Source organism: Octodon degus, unplaced genomic scaffold (assembly GCF_000260255.1).
Source record: "Octodon degus isolate 3935 unplaced genomic scaffold, OctDeg1.0 scaffold00014, whole genome shotgun sequence".
Taxonomy (NCBI): Eukaryota; Metazoa; Chordata; class Mammalia; order Rodentia; family Octodontidae; genus Octodon; species Octodon degus.
Genome location: NW_004524590.1, coordinates 2,187,344 through 2,202,631, shown reverse-complemented (window position 1 = coordinate 2,202,631; position 15,288 = coordinate 2,187,344). Strand labels below are relative to the sequence as shown.

General features: G+C 43.4%; 1 protein-coding gene across 4 annotated transcripts in view; it reads right to left on the bottom strand.

The window, feature by feature from the left end:
* The window catches only part of Iws1 (IWS1, SUPT6H interacting protein), a 43,101-nt gene that overhangs the window by 14,295 nt on the left and 13,518 nt on the right, over positions 1-15,288 (bottom strand). For 3 of the 4 annotated variants that reach the window (XR_002820015.1, XM_023709717.1, XM_004626321.2), the window contains exons 3-7: positions 13,575-14,646; positions 12,178-12,367; positions 11,600-11,657; positions 5,806-5,903; positions 4,522-4,672 (exon numbers count right to left, since the gene is read on the bottom strand). Coding sequence is in view for 3 of the 4 variants with exons in the window: in XM_023709717.1 (XP_023565485.1) it covers positions 4,522-4,672; positions 5,806-5,903; positions 11,600-11,657; positions 12,178-12,367; positions 13,575-14,646 (1,569 nt within the window). In the remaining variant the exon portion in view is untranslated. The remainder of the gene's footprint in view (positions 1-4,521; positions 4,673-5,805; positions 5,904-11,599; positions 11,658-12,177; positions 12,368-13,574; positions 14,647-15,288) is intronic. The other variant, XM_023709716.1, reaches the window with a different exon arrangement.

Sequence of the window (15,288 nt, the reverse complement as noted above, 5' to 3'; positions counted from 1 at the left end):
TTATTTTATTTTTTAAATTTTTTTTTTTAGCATTTATTTAGTGTGTGTGTGTGGCCAGCTCAGCCCACCAGGGGGCAGGGCTGGCTGGCATGTGGTGCTGGGGGATCGAACCGCGGTCCCTGTGCTTTGCTGAGCTTGTTCCAAGTAGGTGCTTTAGACCACTGAGCCATCTCTCCAGCCCCAGAAAGGTTATTTTAAATGCAATGAAGTAGATGCAATCTCTTAATCAGAGGCAAGAGAATAACATTTAAAAAATTTATTTCAAATGATTTTGCCAATTTTATTATTCCTTTCTGTCCTGCCCTCGTAGTCTCCTTTATCCCCCTACAGAACAAAAGCTCTTTTCTGCCTGCTGAAATGCTTGCAGATCTCACAGATGGGACTTCCCCTACCGCAAGACTCCTTTTTAAGTCATGTCTTGTGTCAACCAGCATTTCATCTATCGCAATGTCTAGAAACAGTCTGAGGACAATAACAATGACATTGGAGAGGGCGTCAGCCCTTCCACTTGAACCCCAATCACATATGCATCTGAATCCTTTCCAGTGAGTTTGGAAAAATGGGGAAGCATACGAAAACACTGGGCTGAGGGACTGGTAGTACATATAAGATGACTTTTGCTTCCTAAGCACTTAAAATATCAGGGTTATCAGGTCTACTACTCTGGGAAGAAAGGAAGAATCTGGGACTCCAGCACACACCACAGTTGCTACTGACATAAACACACATGCCGAGTATGGTGTCTCCCCATGACTCTCCTGTACCCTACGCAGTCGAGGGAGACAGGAGCTATGGAGGTACCCACAAAGCACACAGGGAGAGGATAGGACAAGGGCAGGCTGCCCACTCCCCTAGGCCCATACCACACAGGATGGAGGGGAGTGAGGGCAGAGCACTAGATCCTGGTGGACTTGGGCTGCAGACCCTGGAGGCTGGGTCCCTCCAGTCAGTTCCTGATGGTTCCAACCAACTCCCCCATCAGCCCTGGGATGCCAGCCCCCCTGTTCGCCAATTCACCATCTCTAGCTTCCAGACTCATGTCTAACACATGCAACCTGTGGCCAGGGACGGAGAGCCGCCAGCCAACTGGGCCTGCTCTCAGCAGCACGCAGGATGCCAGTACAGAGGCAGCAGGGTGAAGATGCGGGCTATGGAACGCTGCCTCCTTCCTAATGATACAACTTTATAACTTTATAAATAGAGACATCAAATGTGGTGGTGAAGTAGTCAAACCTAGAACAAGCCATTTCCCCCTAGAACCACCAAAGCCATTCATCTAAAAAAGTTCATTTCACATTAACACTTGGTCTTTTTTTCCCCTAAAAGTGACTAAATAAATCATTCACGTTATTTCCATGTTTAAAATTTAGAACGTTAAAACATATAAAGAAAATTGTAATGCTGGAATCTAATAAGGGACTCCTTCAAAATATCCTCTTTGAAAAGGTTCATAGGACAGATCCAGTCTAGAACCTGTCTCTCTTTAGAGCTGAAGAGTCCCCTTTGGTCTCACTGGCTTTTCTGTGAGCTAAAACTTGTATCAGCTAGGAAGCAGTCTAACCCTACTGAGGTACCACAGCTCAACAAACTAACTGCTAATTATTACTTTTTTTTTTTTTTGGCAGAACTGGGGATTGAACTCAGGTCCTTGCGCTTGCCAGGTAAGTGTTTATTCTGAGCCATCTCCCCAGCCTTATTTATTACTTTAATGTTGCTACTGTAACCTGTTTTCTTTGTTAGAGATTTGAAAAGAGGGGCGAAGCAGAGAGGAGTAGGGAGGGAAGGGGAGAACAGGAGAGGAGGGGAGGACAGAACAGGAGAGGACAGGAATGATGGGATAGGACTGAGATGTGAAGGAAACTGGCCCAATTCACTTGGCTTTCTGTACTATCTAAGCCTGTTCTAAAATGAAAGCAATCAATTCATCATGAGTTGCTGTGAATATTGTTAAACATTTGCATGGCTGGATTTATGGTGAAATGTAACATAAAATGAAACGTGAACTTTGTGAGTTTTCACACTGTCCTGCATTTCTCTTTGTACACTTTAGTCATTGGTTGACCGTGCTAAGTCTGCCGTGAGAACATCCGTTTAACTGCAGGAGCTGCAGGCGCGCAGGCCGAGACACTGTGGGCCTGTAGCCAAGCATCTGAGGTGGTGAATAATAGCTCCTCGAGTGTGCAATGAAAAATGGCCTCCGATAAAACCACACTCCAAAAATGGAAAAGAAACAAAATGGAAGAAGTAAAAAGTTGAGAAGCAGAACTTGAAAGAATCTGGTAGAAAAAATACTAGACCAATGTGTAGTGAATGGGAAGGTGGAGTATCCTCTGAGGTGGAAGGGATTTACAGACGCTGACAATATACGGGAACCTGAAGAAAATTTAGATGGTCCGGAGTCAATTAAAGCATTTCTTTTTTTCTTTTCCTTCCTTTTTTTTTTTTTTGCAGAACCAGGGATTGAACTCAGGCCCTTGTGCTTGCCAGGGAAGCGCTTATTCCACTGAGCCATCTCCCCGGCCCCAGCATTCCTTAATTCTCACAAAGGTAAAGAAATGGTAAAGAAAAAGATGGTACAAAAAGTGAATCTTTATCTGACTGAATCTGATGACAGCAAGTCAAAGAAAAAGAGATGCTGCTGACAAACCTAGAGTTCCTGCTAGAGTCTCGATCCTGAACAAATGGTGCCACACACGGCAGCAGAGAACTAATGCTTCCCGCGAAATGGAAAGATCCAGCTGAGGCTGACCTGGTGCTGGCAGAGGGGCGAACAGGAATGTGCTCACATCGTAACTGCTTTCCACGAGAGAGACTAGCTCGGGGTTCTCGGCCAGAAGATGAAGCTCAGTCACTGACATTACATATACATAAAGGGTCTTGAACTTTTTTTGCTAGTGTGGGGAAAAAAACAGCATTCTAATGAAAATTAAGTTTAATATGTCAGTTTTGAAAGTAGTAGTTCAGGGAGGCATTGGGTTTTGTTTGCTCTGCATCTGTAGCACTGGTTACTTCAAACAAATAAGGCTTTTGTAGTTGCTTCCTTTATTAGAAAAGAGCACTTGGTAGCCTGATACATTTCCTCTGCTTCTCTAAATATGAGGGGATTGTCCATAGTCCAAATCAGAGCTCATGTTTCAGCTCACATGCTTGAGTTGTGTGTGTGTGTGTATATAAATACAATACTTATGGAAATGGTTTTTCTTTTGTTTTAAAAAATTCACTGACACAAAAACTATGGGTAATAAGCTCATGTTGAGACACCATTGTTCTGAGCAACCTAAGAAATAAATCACTTTCAGTTAAATAGAAAGTTTTCCTGAAGTTGTAACCTTTTAAGTTACATAGATGGTTCTGTGGTTAATTGGACAGTTTAAAATGGGTATTTTCAAAGCAGCCCTATCAGAATCCAAATTTGTCTTTAGTCACAAAAATGCAGCAGTTTACTTGCAAAATCCCCCCCCCCCCCCCGCCAAAAAAAAATTGTTATCTAGCTGGGTGTGGTGACACACGCCTGTTATTGCAGCACTCAGGAAGCTAAGGCAGGAGGGTCACTGCAGGGGAGACCAGCCTGGGCTACAAAGTGAGCTCAAGGTGAGCCTGTCTCAAAAAGACAAAAAGAAAAAAAGGGGAGAGGCAGTGAGATAGATCAGCGGTTTAAAGCATCTGCTTAGGCAAGCTTAGGTAGGCACGGGGGACTGCAGTCTGATCTGCAGTACCACACGCCATGCCAGCCCCACCTTTAGGGCAGGCTGAGCCAGCAGGCAGAGAGAAAGAGAGACGGAGAGACAGAGAGAGAGACACAGAGAAAGAGACAGAGACAGAGAGACCCATATAACGTAGCAAATCAAAGCCTAGTCTGTTTGAATTTGATAAGGAAGACTTGTCAAGGAACATTAAAGAGAACTCAGGGCCTACTACTTCACAGGGAGTTGAAATCTGCACTCAAGTCAGGATTTGTGTATGTCTCAATACTCGACTCACGGAAATCCATTGAGCAGCTGGAAGTGTTCACAGTCTAGGGCCTCCTGGAATGAGCGAGTGGGTGAACCTGTAGTCTACCACTGGCCTGCACGTTTGTCTTGACCCCACCTTGTTCCTTGCATGTAGGCTCAATCTTTTCAGTATTCAGGTTACTATTGTCAGCAGAAGCCAGGAAGGAAAACAACTTTGTAGTAGTCAGAATGTTATCCTAATCCATATTGTTTACTTTATTGTAAAGAATGGTGAGCAGTGGTCAATAGTTTTATATTCCTTAAAAAAAAAGTTTAACCACAGCCTTGACAAATAATTCAGTACCATCGCAGCAAAGAATTATTTGTAAGAATTTGGATTTTTATAGTTACACTGACTAGTCAGTAAAATGATACAATAAAATTAATTCCATTTTCAAAAACATTAAGAGCAGTAAATGTTTTATCACAAAAAGCAAAACATTTTTATGTGGTTTAAGTAAGGAACTAAGCATTTCTTAAAAAGCCACCTGACAGAGAAAGAGGTAAGCCTGGAGGTGGCCAAGCTCACCTCGGCAGCTTCATTCATCTTGACAATCATGGCGCTAACGACGTCATCGGCGTCACTGATAAAGGTGCCACCGTCGCGATTCCGCCTCCGCTTGCCACTCAGGCTTTTCTTCCGCTGCAACATCATCTCAAAATCGGACAGGAAGTCCATACTAAGCAGTAACACAGAATTAAGTGACATCCAAGCTCTTTTCGTCACAGTTATCATCACGAGAACACGCACTGCCTAACTCACTCAATGAGGTGCCGCGCTTTAGAAGCGCAGCACTAATGACCTGCTACCAGAGCAGCCGCAGGAGGCCGGGGCCCACCTCCTGCTGCTCTGCGCCAAGTCATACACTAGCCACACAGCCTTGGACTCTGATAAACTACTGCACACTTGTACCTATTAGCTCTGAGAGGAAACACTCTAGCTTTCATTCAGAAAGTTCATTCATGAAACTCGACATGCACTGCCTTCTTTTGGAGCAGGAGTTAATGCGCTTTGATGTTTCTACTGCCTACACAGAAAAAATGAACTGCCTTTGCATGGTAAGAGCACAGCTCAAAACAACAGGACTGCGATGAGAGACAAAAATCTGTAGCTTGAATATTTCAGAGTTTCATAGCTTTCATACCTGAAAGACACAGTTGATCCTCTGATGCTATAAATTTAAATTTCTTTCTTTCTTTCTTTTTCTTTTTTTTTTGAACCGAGGACTGAATTCAGGCCCTTGCCCTTGCCCTTGCCAGGGAAGCGCCTATTTTACTGAGCCATCTCCCGGCCCTATAAATTTAAATTTATAAGTACTTTACTGCCATATTCACTCAGCACAATACTAAAGTATGAGTAAAATACAATCATCTATTCTAAGACTTTAGAATTATTTCCTTGCTCCCAAATCAGCTTTCTCTAAGACAAATATATTTTTAAAGTTCTTTTTCTTCCAAGAGTTGCTTGGTGAGCCACTGTGTTATATAACACCACAAATCAGGACAGTGGAGCACAGGCAAACTCTGGTAAGTAACTCACAGACAACAGCATATACAGAGAAGGTAGAGAGAGAAAAAGCAGAGACTGTATCCTAAAGTTAGAAATCAAAATGAAAACAGAGCATTTAACAGTCTCTACCTTCATCTATTTAGCTTCTTTAAACAAATTCCTTAAAAAATAAGAAAATCTTGTTAAATTCTTAGTATTGTTTAGTGAAATTCTGTATCATTGCTTTCTTTCTTAAAACTATTTTGTATTCTCTTTAAAAAATAAAAAACAAAAACAAAACAAAAAGGAAATCTCGGAACTTACTGTTTGCCCCTCTTGATGTTGTCATCAGAATCTGAGTCTTCAGCTTCTTTGATCTGTATTTCACTTTTTTCTTCCTCCAAATCTTCTTGATTAAAACCCTAAAGATAGAGTTCGTCAGTTATTACAGCCCCCTCATAATTTTTCTTTGGGAAACTGCTTTGATTTTCCAACAGATTCACAAAGAACAAAAATTAAGTATTTCCAAAAAGGATGTAATAAAATCTCCCTCCCTAGCCACTGGGTCACTAGTTTTCTTATCTCTTTCCAGAAGGTCTATTCATATAAATATTTCCTTGTGTGTGTGTGGTGGGGGGGGGGTACCGGGGATCCAATTCTGGACCCCACGCCTGCAAGGCAGGCACTTATGCCGTTGAACTACATCCCTGGCCCAATATGTAAATATTTCTACATATAAACATTTTTTATTATATGAATAGCGGCTTATTTTTCACAGCAGGTATGTGACATTGCCCTGCACGTCCCTAAAGTCACAAGAAAATGTGGACACCAATCTACACCAGCATGAAGTATCCTCACTGTTTAAGAAAGTTTTTTTGTTTTTTAATTTTATTGAGTTAAGAAAGTTTATTAGATGCACATGTAGTTATCTCATGGGTCCAAGGTCAGGAGTCCAGCCGAGTGAAGGGTGGACTGGAGCTGCTGATCCAAACACCACTCCTCATTCTCTTAAGGCTTTGGGTTCTATCACCAGAGAGGGCCGTGGCAAGAGTTTGCTCCACACATTTGCCTACTGATACTGTTACACGTATCTGAAAGTTTTAGATGAACTCGGACTCTCCCAGAGACATTATGCCAACTGTCCGTTCTACCAGCGACGGCTGAGTGTTCGTTTTATTTCTGATCATTACAGGTTATCAAACACTAATATCGACCACTCTCCGGCCAAGACCCAAAAGGCATTTCTGTATGGCTTCATTTTCATTCATTTTATTATGACTAAACCGGGCTTCTTCATTTATTAGAAGATATTTGCAAGGGTGTGGATACAGCTCGGTGGCATAAGGGCCTGCCTGGCAAGTGCAAGGTCCCAAGTTTGATCTCCAGTACAAAATCAAAAGATATTTGTAATTCTTTCTCTGTATTATTCTCTATTTTTACGTAAACAAAATGACAAATGTTTTTGTATAGCTTATTTTTGTTAACTGTCATACTTTAAGAGGCCTTCTAGCCAGGAAGACAGCCCAGCGGCATAAGCACCTGCCCGGCAAGTGCAAGGTTGAGTTCTGGAAGCAAAAATTAAAAAACATTAAAAAATTTAAAAAGGGAATGAAATAAAGAGGGCTTTTCCATGGCTCACTTTCGTACACTGTTTTTCTCAATGACTAAAACTACAGAAGTTGGGGCCGGGGAGATGGCTCAGTGGAATAAGTGCTTCCCTGGTAAGCACAAGGGCCTGACTTCAATCCCCAGTTCAGCAAAAAAAAAAAAAAAAAAAAAAGATAAAAGATAAACATGGTAGGCAACACTGCTTTCAGATCTATTTTAGGGCCGGGGAGATGGCTCAGTGGAGTAAGTGCTTCCCTGGCAAGCGCAAGGACCTGAGTTCAATCCCCGGTTCCGTAAAAACAAAAAACAAAAAACCAAAACTACAGAAGTCGATGTTAACTCTCCAAACTAGATAACTACATCTCACTCCTTACCTGGTGCTGCGCTGTCAACTGCACAGAGCAGTAGCCAATGCCTCTGGCAGTCTCTCAAATATTTATTAAACGAATTACTGATTACCTTTCCTTAGCTTTGTTATCTTTCTTTCTTTGTGGTCAGCTCAGCCTGCCCTGGGGCGGGGCCGGCACAGCGTGTGGTGCCAGAAGTGGAACCGCGGCCCGTGCTCTGCCTGCGCTCTGCCTAACGGGGCGCTGTAGACTGCTGAACGATCTCACCGGCCCCAACTATTTTGAATTAAATTCTAAATTCATCTATTTGCATTCTTGCTTTAGTAAACAAACTTGATTTCCATCATTCTACAAAGCCTTCAAATTGCAAATTGGAAAGGGCGTTTTATTGTTATTTCTAGTTTTACTCTACTGGACTTAGAAAATATTTTCTGTACTTCCTACCTTCGGAGAAACTTAGTTTAAAATGTAATGGAAATGCAGGGAACCACAAAAAGCCAAAGCAATGCTAACAAGCTTGGAGGAGATTAATTATAAGTAATTAATTATAACTAATAACACTAACAGTGCAAAGACAGAGGCCTACAGAACTGAGAAGATTGTACAGAAACAATTTGAAAAATATGTAACTATTTACAAAAGACATGGAACTGCTGAGCAGTAGGCAAGAATGATCATTTCAATAAACTATACTAGGTCAACCAGATATTCTGAACTGGATGTGTTTATGTGGTGATTTCAACTTTTACTTCAAATCAGACAAAAACCAATTCTAGGTGGACTAAACAGATATGCAAGGTAAAAAATACCCCCCCCCCTTTCTTTTTTGTCTTTTTGAGTCAGGGTTTCACTGTGCAGTTTAAGCTAGCCTTCAAGTGCTGGCCTCACATGCAGTGATCCTCCTGCCTCAGCCTCCTGAGTAAAAATAACACTCCAGAAGATAATCTGTTATATCATCTTCATGACCCTGGGGATAGGCCAGTATTCTGTTCATCAAAAGGTTCCATAAAGAAAGGGGACACAGCGGCGCGCGCTGTAATCCCAGCATTTGGGAGGCTAAGGCAGGAGTATTACAAGTTCAGGCCAGCCTGAGCTCCACAGCGAGATCCTGGTTCAAAAAACAGAGAGGGGGAGGAGGAGGGAAAAGAAAGGGGACAGAGGAGGGCTGGGGAGGTAGCTCAGCAAGAGCACCTGCCCAGCAGGTACAAGGTGTCTTGGGCACATCCCTAGTACCAGAAGTGGACCAGGCAAACAAACGAGGGATCTTGTAACTTTCATAACTGTCAAAGGGTCCATCACATCCAGGTTATATACAGAAAGAGTCTCTGTGGCTTTTGGACTGTTTGTTCTGTTAGCCACATTACTGCTTTCCATTTTTCTTTGTAGTTTTGTACGTATTTACAACCATATCAAGCATACAGAATTTTAAAATATCAATAGTGATCCTCTTTAGCTCAAGGGATGGTTCCTGCCTTACATCTACCTTTCTGAATTAATCTACATGTATCTTCTTTTGCTAAGTGTTGATACTGAGCATCTTATTTTTATTTTCACCTTTCTTCTTGGGAGACAAAGCTCTTGAAATGTTACAGTGTCCGTCTTCTACATTTCTTTTCTCTTTTCCTCAATCCTTTTGGACTGATTATCTTTTTATCAGCCCACTATTTTCCCTTTTTTTGTTTGGATTTACATATACCACTTACAGCCTTTCTAGTAGTTAGCGGCTGCTTAGACGACAAGGCACCTAAGCTTCCTGAAGCACGCACGCTATCCTGTCTGCTGGTGTAATCTCTGTTCACATGCAAAATCTGTGGACTCTGCAACTTCATACATACTTCCAACTTGCTGCTGCCGCCACGTTTTAACTCTGCAGTTTAAGTTACACAGACTTAAGTTTGTTTTCTACAGTCAGTGCTGCGTCTCGGGCATACTTTTGTTCACTTTTCCAGCTTGCTACATCTCCCACCTTCTACCCAAGATTACATTTCTCCCGCTAATGTCTTCAGGTCCTGCCTTCAGTTAGTACACTGTTAATTCATCCTCTCCTTATTTCACCCTCTTTTTTTCCTTTTTTAAGAATGTATTTTAGTACAGGGTCTACAGGGTCTCACTACACAGATCAGACTTATAGTGATGATCCTTCCTGTTTTCAGCCTCCCAAGTGCTGGGATTACAGGTGCAGCCACCACACCCAGTCTCAGCTGCCATCTCAACATGCCCTGGGGGTGGGGCCAGCACAGCATGCCAGGGATCAAACCCAGGTCCCTGTGCTCTGCATAAGCAGGCGCCTTAATCTGCCGAGCTATTTGGCCAGCCCTTATTTCTCACTCTTTTTTTTTTGTGGAATGGGGGATTGAACTCAGGCCCTTGCGCTTGCCAGGGAAGCGCTTATTCCACTGAGCCAGCTCCCCGGCCCCTCACTTACTCCTAAGAAGCACTTCTGCCGCATGTAACACATTTTTAACTTCACAGCTGAAGTCCAATTCCCTGCTTCTGCTGAAGAGCTGCCTATCAGCCGAGCTGCTGCTTGCACTCGCTCACCCCTCCACTCGGGACTGGAGCCAGGGGTGTGCTGCCACCCACAGCTACATCCCGGGCCTTCTGAGAACCAGGGTCTTGCACAAGTTGCCCAGCTGGGACTCAAACTGGGATCCTCCTGCCTCAACCTCCCCAGAGGTGGAATTACAGGCTTCCGCCACCAGCTAAGCGTATTTCTTTGTACTGCACTTGCTCTGAAAGCAATTAGTAGGAGTTCCATAACGTGTGCTTTATGTATTACTTGTGTCAACGCTGCTTCTGCCATCATGCGCTTTTCCTTGGCACTAGTACTCCAACTGGTTATGGTAAGCTTTCTCATGAACTGTGTCTCTAATCTTCTTTAGTTTTCCATAATATATCTCAATTCTTTTTTTTTGGCGGAACCAGGAATTGAACTCAGGCCCTTGTGCTTGCCAGGGAAGAGCTTATTCTATTGAGCCATCTCCCCGGCCCTATCTCTCAATTCTTAATTTTAGATATTTCCTTGTACCTTACCTTACAGTTCACCGATGTGCTTTTCAAGTATGTCTTCTGTTAAACTCATGTGTTGACTTTTTCATTTTAGCTATTATAACTTTATAGTTCTGAAACTTTTATTTGGTTCTCTTCCAGATCTGTCTTATCCTTTCAAAAATGCTTTTTGTTTTATGAGCAGAATATATTTATTGAGAGAAAGAAAGCGCCTGTCCTGAGAGAGGGACAGGAGGGGGGGGGGGCTGAGCGGGTAGTTCCCCCTCTCAAAAATGCTTTGCTCTGATGAATTTTTTTCTTGCGTGAACAGATTTTAAAGGTACTGTCCACAATTCTTGTATTAAGAGCCCCAGGTCTATTTTTATTTTCTTCAATTATTGTTCCCCTTAATCTTTTCACTGAATACTATATAGATAACAGATACACACACACACACACACACACACACACACACACACAGATCATAATCTGATTTCTCAGCTAAGGCTTGCTAGACTTTCTAGATGATGTCAAATTGGCCTACAATCCGAGCAAAGGCTTAATTCAGCTCACCCTTGCCAGCTGCAGCCCCACGCTCGCATGGGATTTCCAGGCTTCTAACCTCCCAGGCCTGAGGCTGTCAACATTATAAGCAGCTGTGCAGCGGGGCAAACTCTCTCCAAGGAAAAGCAGTTCCACACGTACAGTTACCATTTTAGATTTCTAACTGCTTTCTTAGTAGTTCTTTGATGACGAGCAGATTTCCAAATGCTTTTCTAGCTGTCTGTTTAATTTGAAACACTTGGACTGCCACTGGCAAGGCGGAGGGTCCACACCTACTGCGACTCTAACTTTTGTTATCTTGCCTTTATCTCTTAATGTATTCCTGCACCTCAGTAGCTCAACTTTCATGGAGCCGGGGAGATAGCTCAGTAGAATAAGCACTTGGCTGGCAAGCTCAAGGTCCAGAGTTCAATTCCCAACACGGCAAAAAAAAAAAAAAAAAAAACTCCTTTCATGTCTTTGTATTTTACTTTCTGAATCATTTTTCTCCTCAATAGCTATGTTTTGCATCACAGTTATTTATTCCTACTTATTGTAATAGGTGCATCAGAGAACAACATAAAACAAAAGCTTTAAATACTTTAACAAAATATTTCCATCATACTTACTGTAAATTCTTCTTCTTCTTCATCACCAGATTCTCCAAATATGTCTGCGATAAGATTTCTAGGAAAGAAACAAATAAAAAAGTATTATTCTGCTTTCTTCCATTTACAAAGAAGTTATTTTTAAAAATAAAGTATAATTTATGCGCAGTAAGATGTGCATATACAACTGTCTATTCAATGGGCTTTAAGAATGTATATTCATGTAACCAGAGCCCTATCAAGATGCAAAATAATCCCGCCTCCACTGCATGCTCCCTGTGCACCTGTCTAATCAGGCTCCCAACACCAACATCCTGGAAGCAACCAGCACTCTCATTTCCATCATCACAGGTTAGTTTTGCTGGGTCTAAAAACTTCACGTAAGAATCATACGTCACTGTGCTCTTGGCTTCCTTCCTTTACTAGATTATTTCGGGACCCATCCTAGATAGTATGTGCACAGGCAGCTCAAGAACTAAAACCCTAACTTCCAAAGTCATGAAATGAGGCAGTATCTCACCATGATATCCTAATACAAGTTTAAAAATTTTACAAGACAATGTACACTGTGACGAAAGTCATGCTATACTGTCACTTACTCTTCTTCATTGCCCGACTCACTGTCACTCCCAAACAGATCTTTCTCTTCATTTTTCTTATTAGACAATTCTTTCCTTGCTTCTTCATCACTGTCAGATGCGACAGTCTTCTCTCTTTTGCTTGACTTGTCTGACACAATGTCACTGTCAGAGTCATCAGCATCAGAGACAATACGATTCTTCTTTGCTGCTTTTGAAGAAGAAAATCATCATTAATCTTGTTCTGCCATGCTCATTCTACCACTAACCACAGTGGATGCTCCAGATGGCAGCGATAGCAAAGAAAGCAAAAAAAAAAAAAAAAGTGCCTGCCATGATTAAAAAGAAAAGTGAAAATAAATAAAAGGAAAAGAACCAGCAGGGAGTATATAGCTCAGTGGCACAGCGCTTGCTTGGTATGCCCAAGGCCCTATACTCAGACCTCTCTACTACAAAAACAAACAAATCCCCAAATATTTCATATTCAGTCATCTTAAATATTATGTTATTCTGCTTAGTAAAAAAAATTACCAAAAGATGAATAAAGAAATCAATAAAGCTGGTGCCAGTAACACCTTTCCTTTTAAGATTCACAATTAAGGTCAGCAACTGGCATCCTTTCACACTGCCCAATATTACAACTAATAAGGCAGAAGGATTGCCACGAGTTCGAGACCAGCCTGGGTGGTAACGCGTTCAAGGCCAGCCTAAACTACCTGAATTTTGACTTAAAAAAACACAAAAGTGGGCAGGGAGACTGGTTATCCTTTCTAGGAACATTCATGTTTCTTAATTATTGCTGGTTAGTTTGACATTTCTCATCCTTCAAAATGGCAGCCAGTGTGACATTCTTGTAACTTTCTACTCCTGAAACCATTATTAGGAGTGTTTACTCCAAAGAGGTTTCACAAGAAAGTAATCCAGCTAAGTTACTGTGAAAACGGGGTTCCAGGTAGCCAAGACTGCGACAGTCTCCAGAGACACAGAGCCTAAACACTCTCTCCCCAGCCTCCCTGTAGTTGGGTACTCAACAGCGTCCAACAGACAGAACCGGCCATGCAGCCCAGTTACTACTTAGAGGGGACCTCCTGAGCCAGCTGTTCGAGACCCACAGCCACCTCTGACACAGTCAGGGGTTTTCCCGTGAACCTGTTTCTTGGAAACACATTACCTTTTCTGGTGAAGTCTTACACGCCTACTGACTCGTAGTCAGTCTGGCTTATCACTTTGCACTGTGAAAAGTGAACAGACGCTGCCAGAGTAAGTCAAAGGGTGTTTAATTTTAAGCTCAGCCCATGAGAAGCAGGAATAGAGCATCAAGCTGAATAATACGTGTTTAACATAACGGAAAAGGACGGCATAGTTTTTCATAGTTAAGGCTTAGGCAATAAGGAAAGCTACACAATGGAATTCCTTACAGGCTCTTTCTTCATCTTCACTGTCGGAAAGCACGGCAGCTTTCCGCTTTGCTACTTTTGCTTCCTCGCCCTCCTTTTCTTCATCTTCATCGCTGTCCACTTTTGGCCGTTTGGGTGCTTCGTCCTCACTATCAGAACTGTGGAACGGTTTTTTTGCTGAATGGCTGTCTGAGTTAAAGGAGTCATTCTGAACTCCTGGGTCCCCTTCCTTATTCTCCCCGTCACTGTCATCATCTGACTGAGGCTTTTGTTTGGGGGTGGCTGTGTCCTCAGCTTCAGAGTCACTAGCAGGTCCCTTCTGAGGCTCCTCATTATCAGAGTCACTGACTCGGGGCTTGGGGAGCTCCTCGTTTTCTGAGTCACTGGCCTGGTGCCTTGGGGGGTCCTCACTTTCCGAGTCACTAATTTGGGGCTTGGGGAGCTCCTCATTTTCAGAATCGCTGGCCTGGCGCCGTGGGGGGTCCTCGTTTTCAGAGTCACTGACTCGGGGCTTGGGGAGCTCCTCGTTTTCTGAGTCACTGGCCTGGCGCCTCGGGGGTCCCTCACTCTCTGAGTCACTGACCCGGGGCTTAGGGAGCTCCTCGCTCTCAGAGTCGCTCACGCGTGGCTTCGGAGGCTCCTCATTTTCCGAGTCGCTGGCCTGGTGCTGTGGGGGCTCCTCACTCTCCGAGTCCGTCCCTCGAGGCCTCAGCGGAGCCTCGGGCTCGGAGTCACTGGCAGCGCTCTTCTGGAGCTCCTCCGCCTCCGAGTCGCTGGCCGCATGCTTCTGAAGCACTTCGCTCTCCGAGTCGCTCACGTGCCCATTCAGGGGCTCCTCGTTCTCAGAGTCACTCCCGAGGGCCCTGGGGGGTGCCTCGCTCCCAGAGTCGCTCCCGTGCTGATCTGCGTCCTCATTCTCAGAGTCACTCGCGGGAGGCTCTGCCCGCTCCTCGGAGTCCGAGTCGCTGTCCTTGGGCCTGGGGAGCTCCTCGCTCTCAGAGTCACTGGCGTTGAGGTTTGAGTGCTCATCATTCTCAGAGTCCGTCGCAGGGTGTCCTTTGGTGAGACCATCCTCTGGATCACTGTGCTCATTCTGAAAAGAAAAAGAAACCGTGGCACCACTGCAAAACAAAGTTGACAGTCAGCTGTTTAACACCGTCAACAGCTCTCTAAGTGTGGGAACACACACATGTAAATGTGTAGCGCTCACCCCACTCCTGTATAGAAACACCCACTCAGAGACTACCTGTGACGGGCTCACCACAGTGGGGCCCTCCAAAGGGAAAAATGTAACTGAAACGGATCTATACAGCACGAGGTTACTTCTGAAGAGCTACAACTTTTAAAAAGGGAAAGAAAGAAACCCTAACTTCTTCATCTAATTCTTCTTTTTAAGTATTTAGGACAGGGTCTACAGGGTCTCACTACACAGATGGGACTCATAGTGATCCTCCTGTTTTCAGCCTCCCAAGCGCTGGGATTATAGGTGCACACCACACCCAGTGTGCCTCTGGGGCAGGGCCCAAACACATGCCAGGGATCGAGCCCCTGGGCCCTGCACCTGCTCCTCATCTATTCCTAATACCCCAAAACCTAACTACTTTTCAGATTAGTACAAGCAAACATGTAATAAATTCTTTTATATATAAGCATTCTTGGGTTTTATTTTAGAGAAAAAGATCATAAATCTTAGTTGTATTTAATGAACCAAATAACACGCATTCTCCCGAGAGAA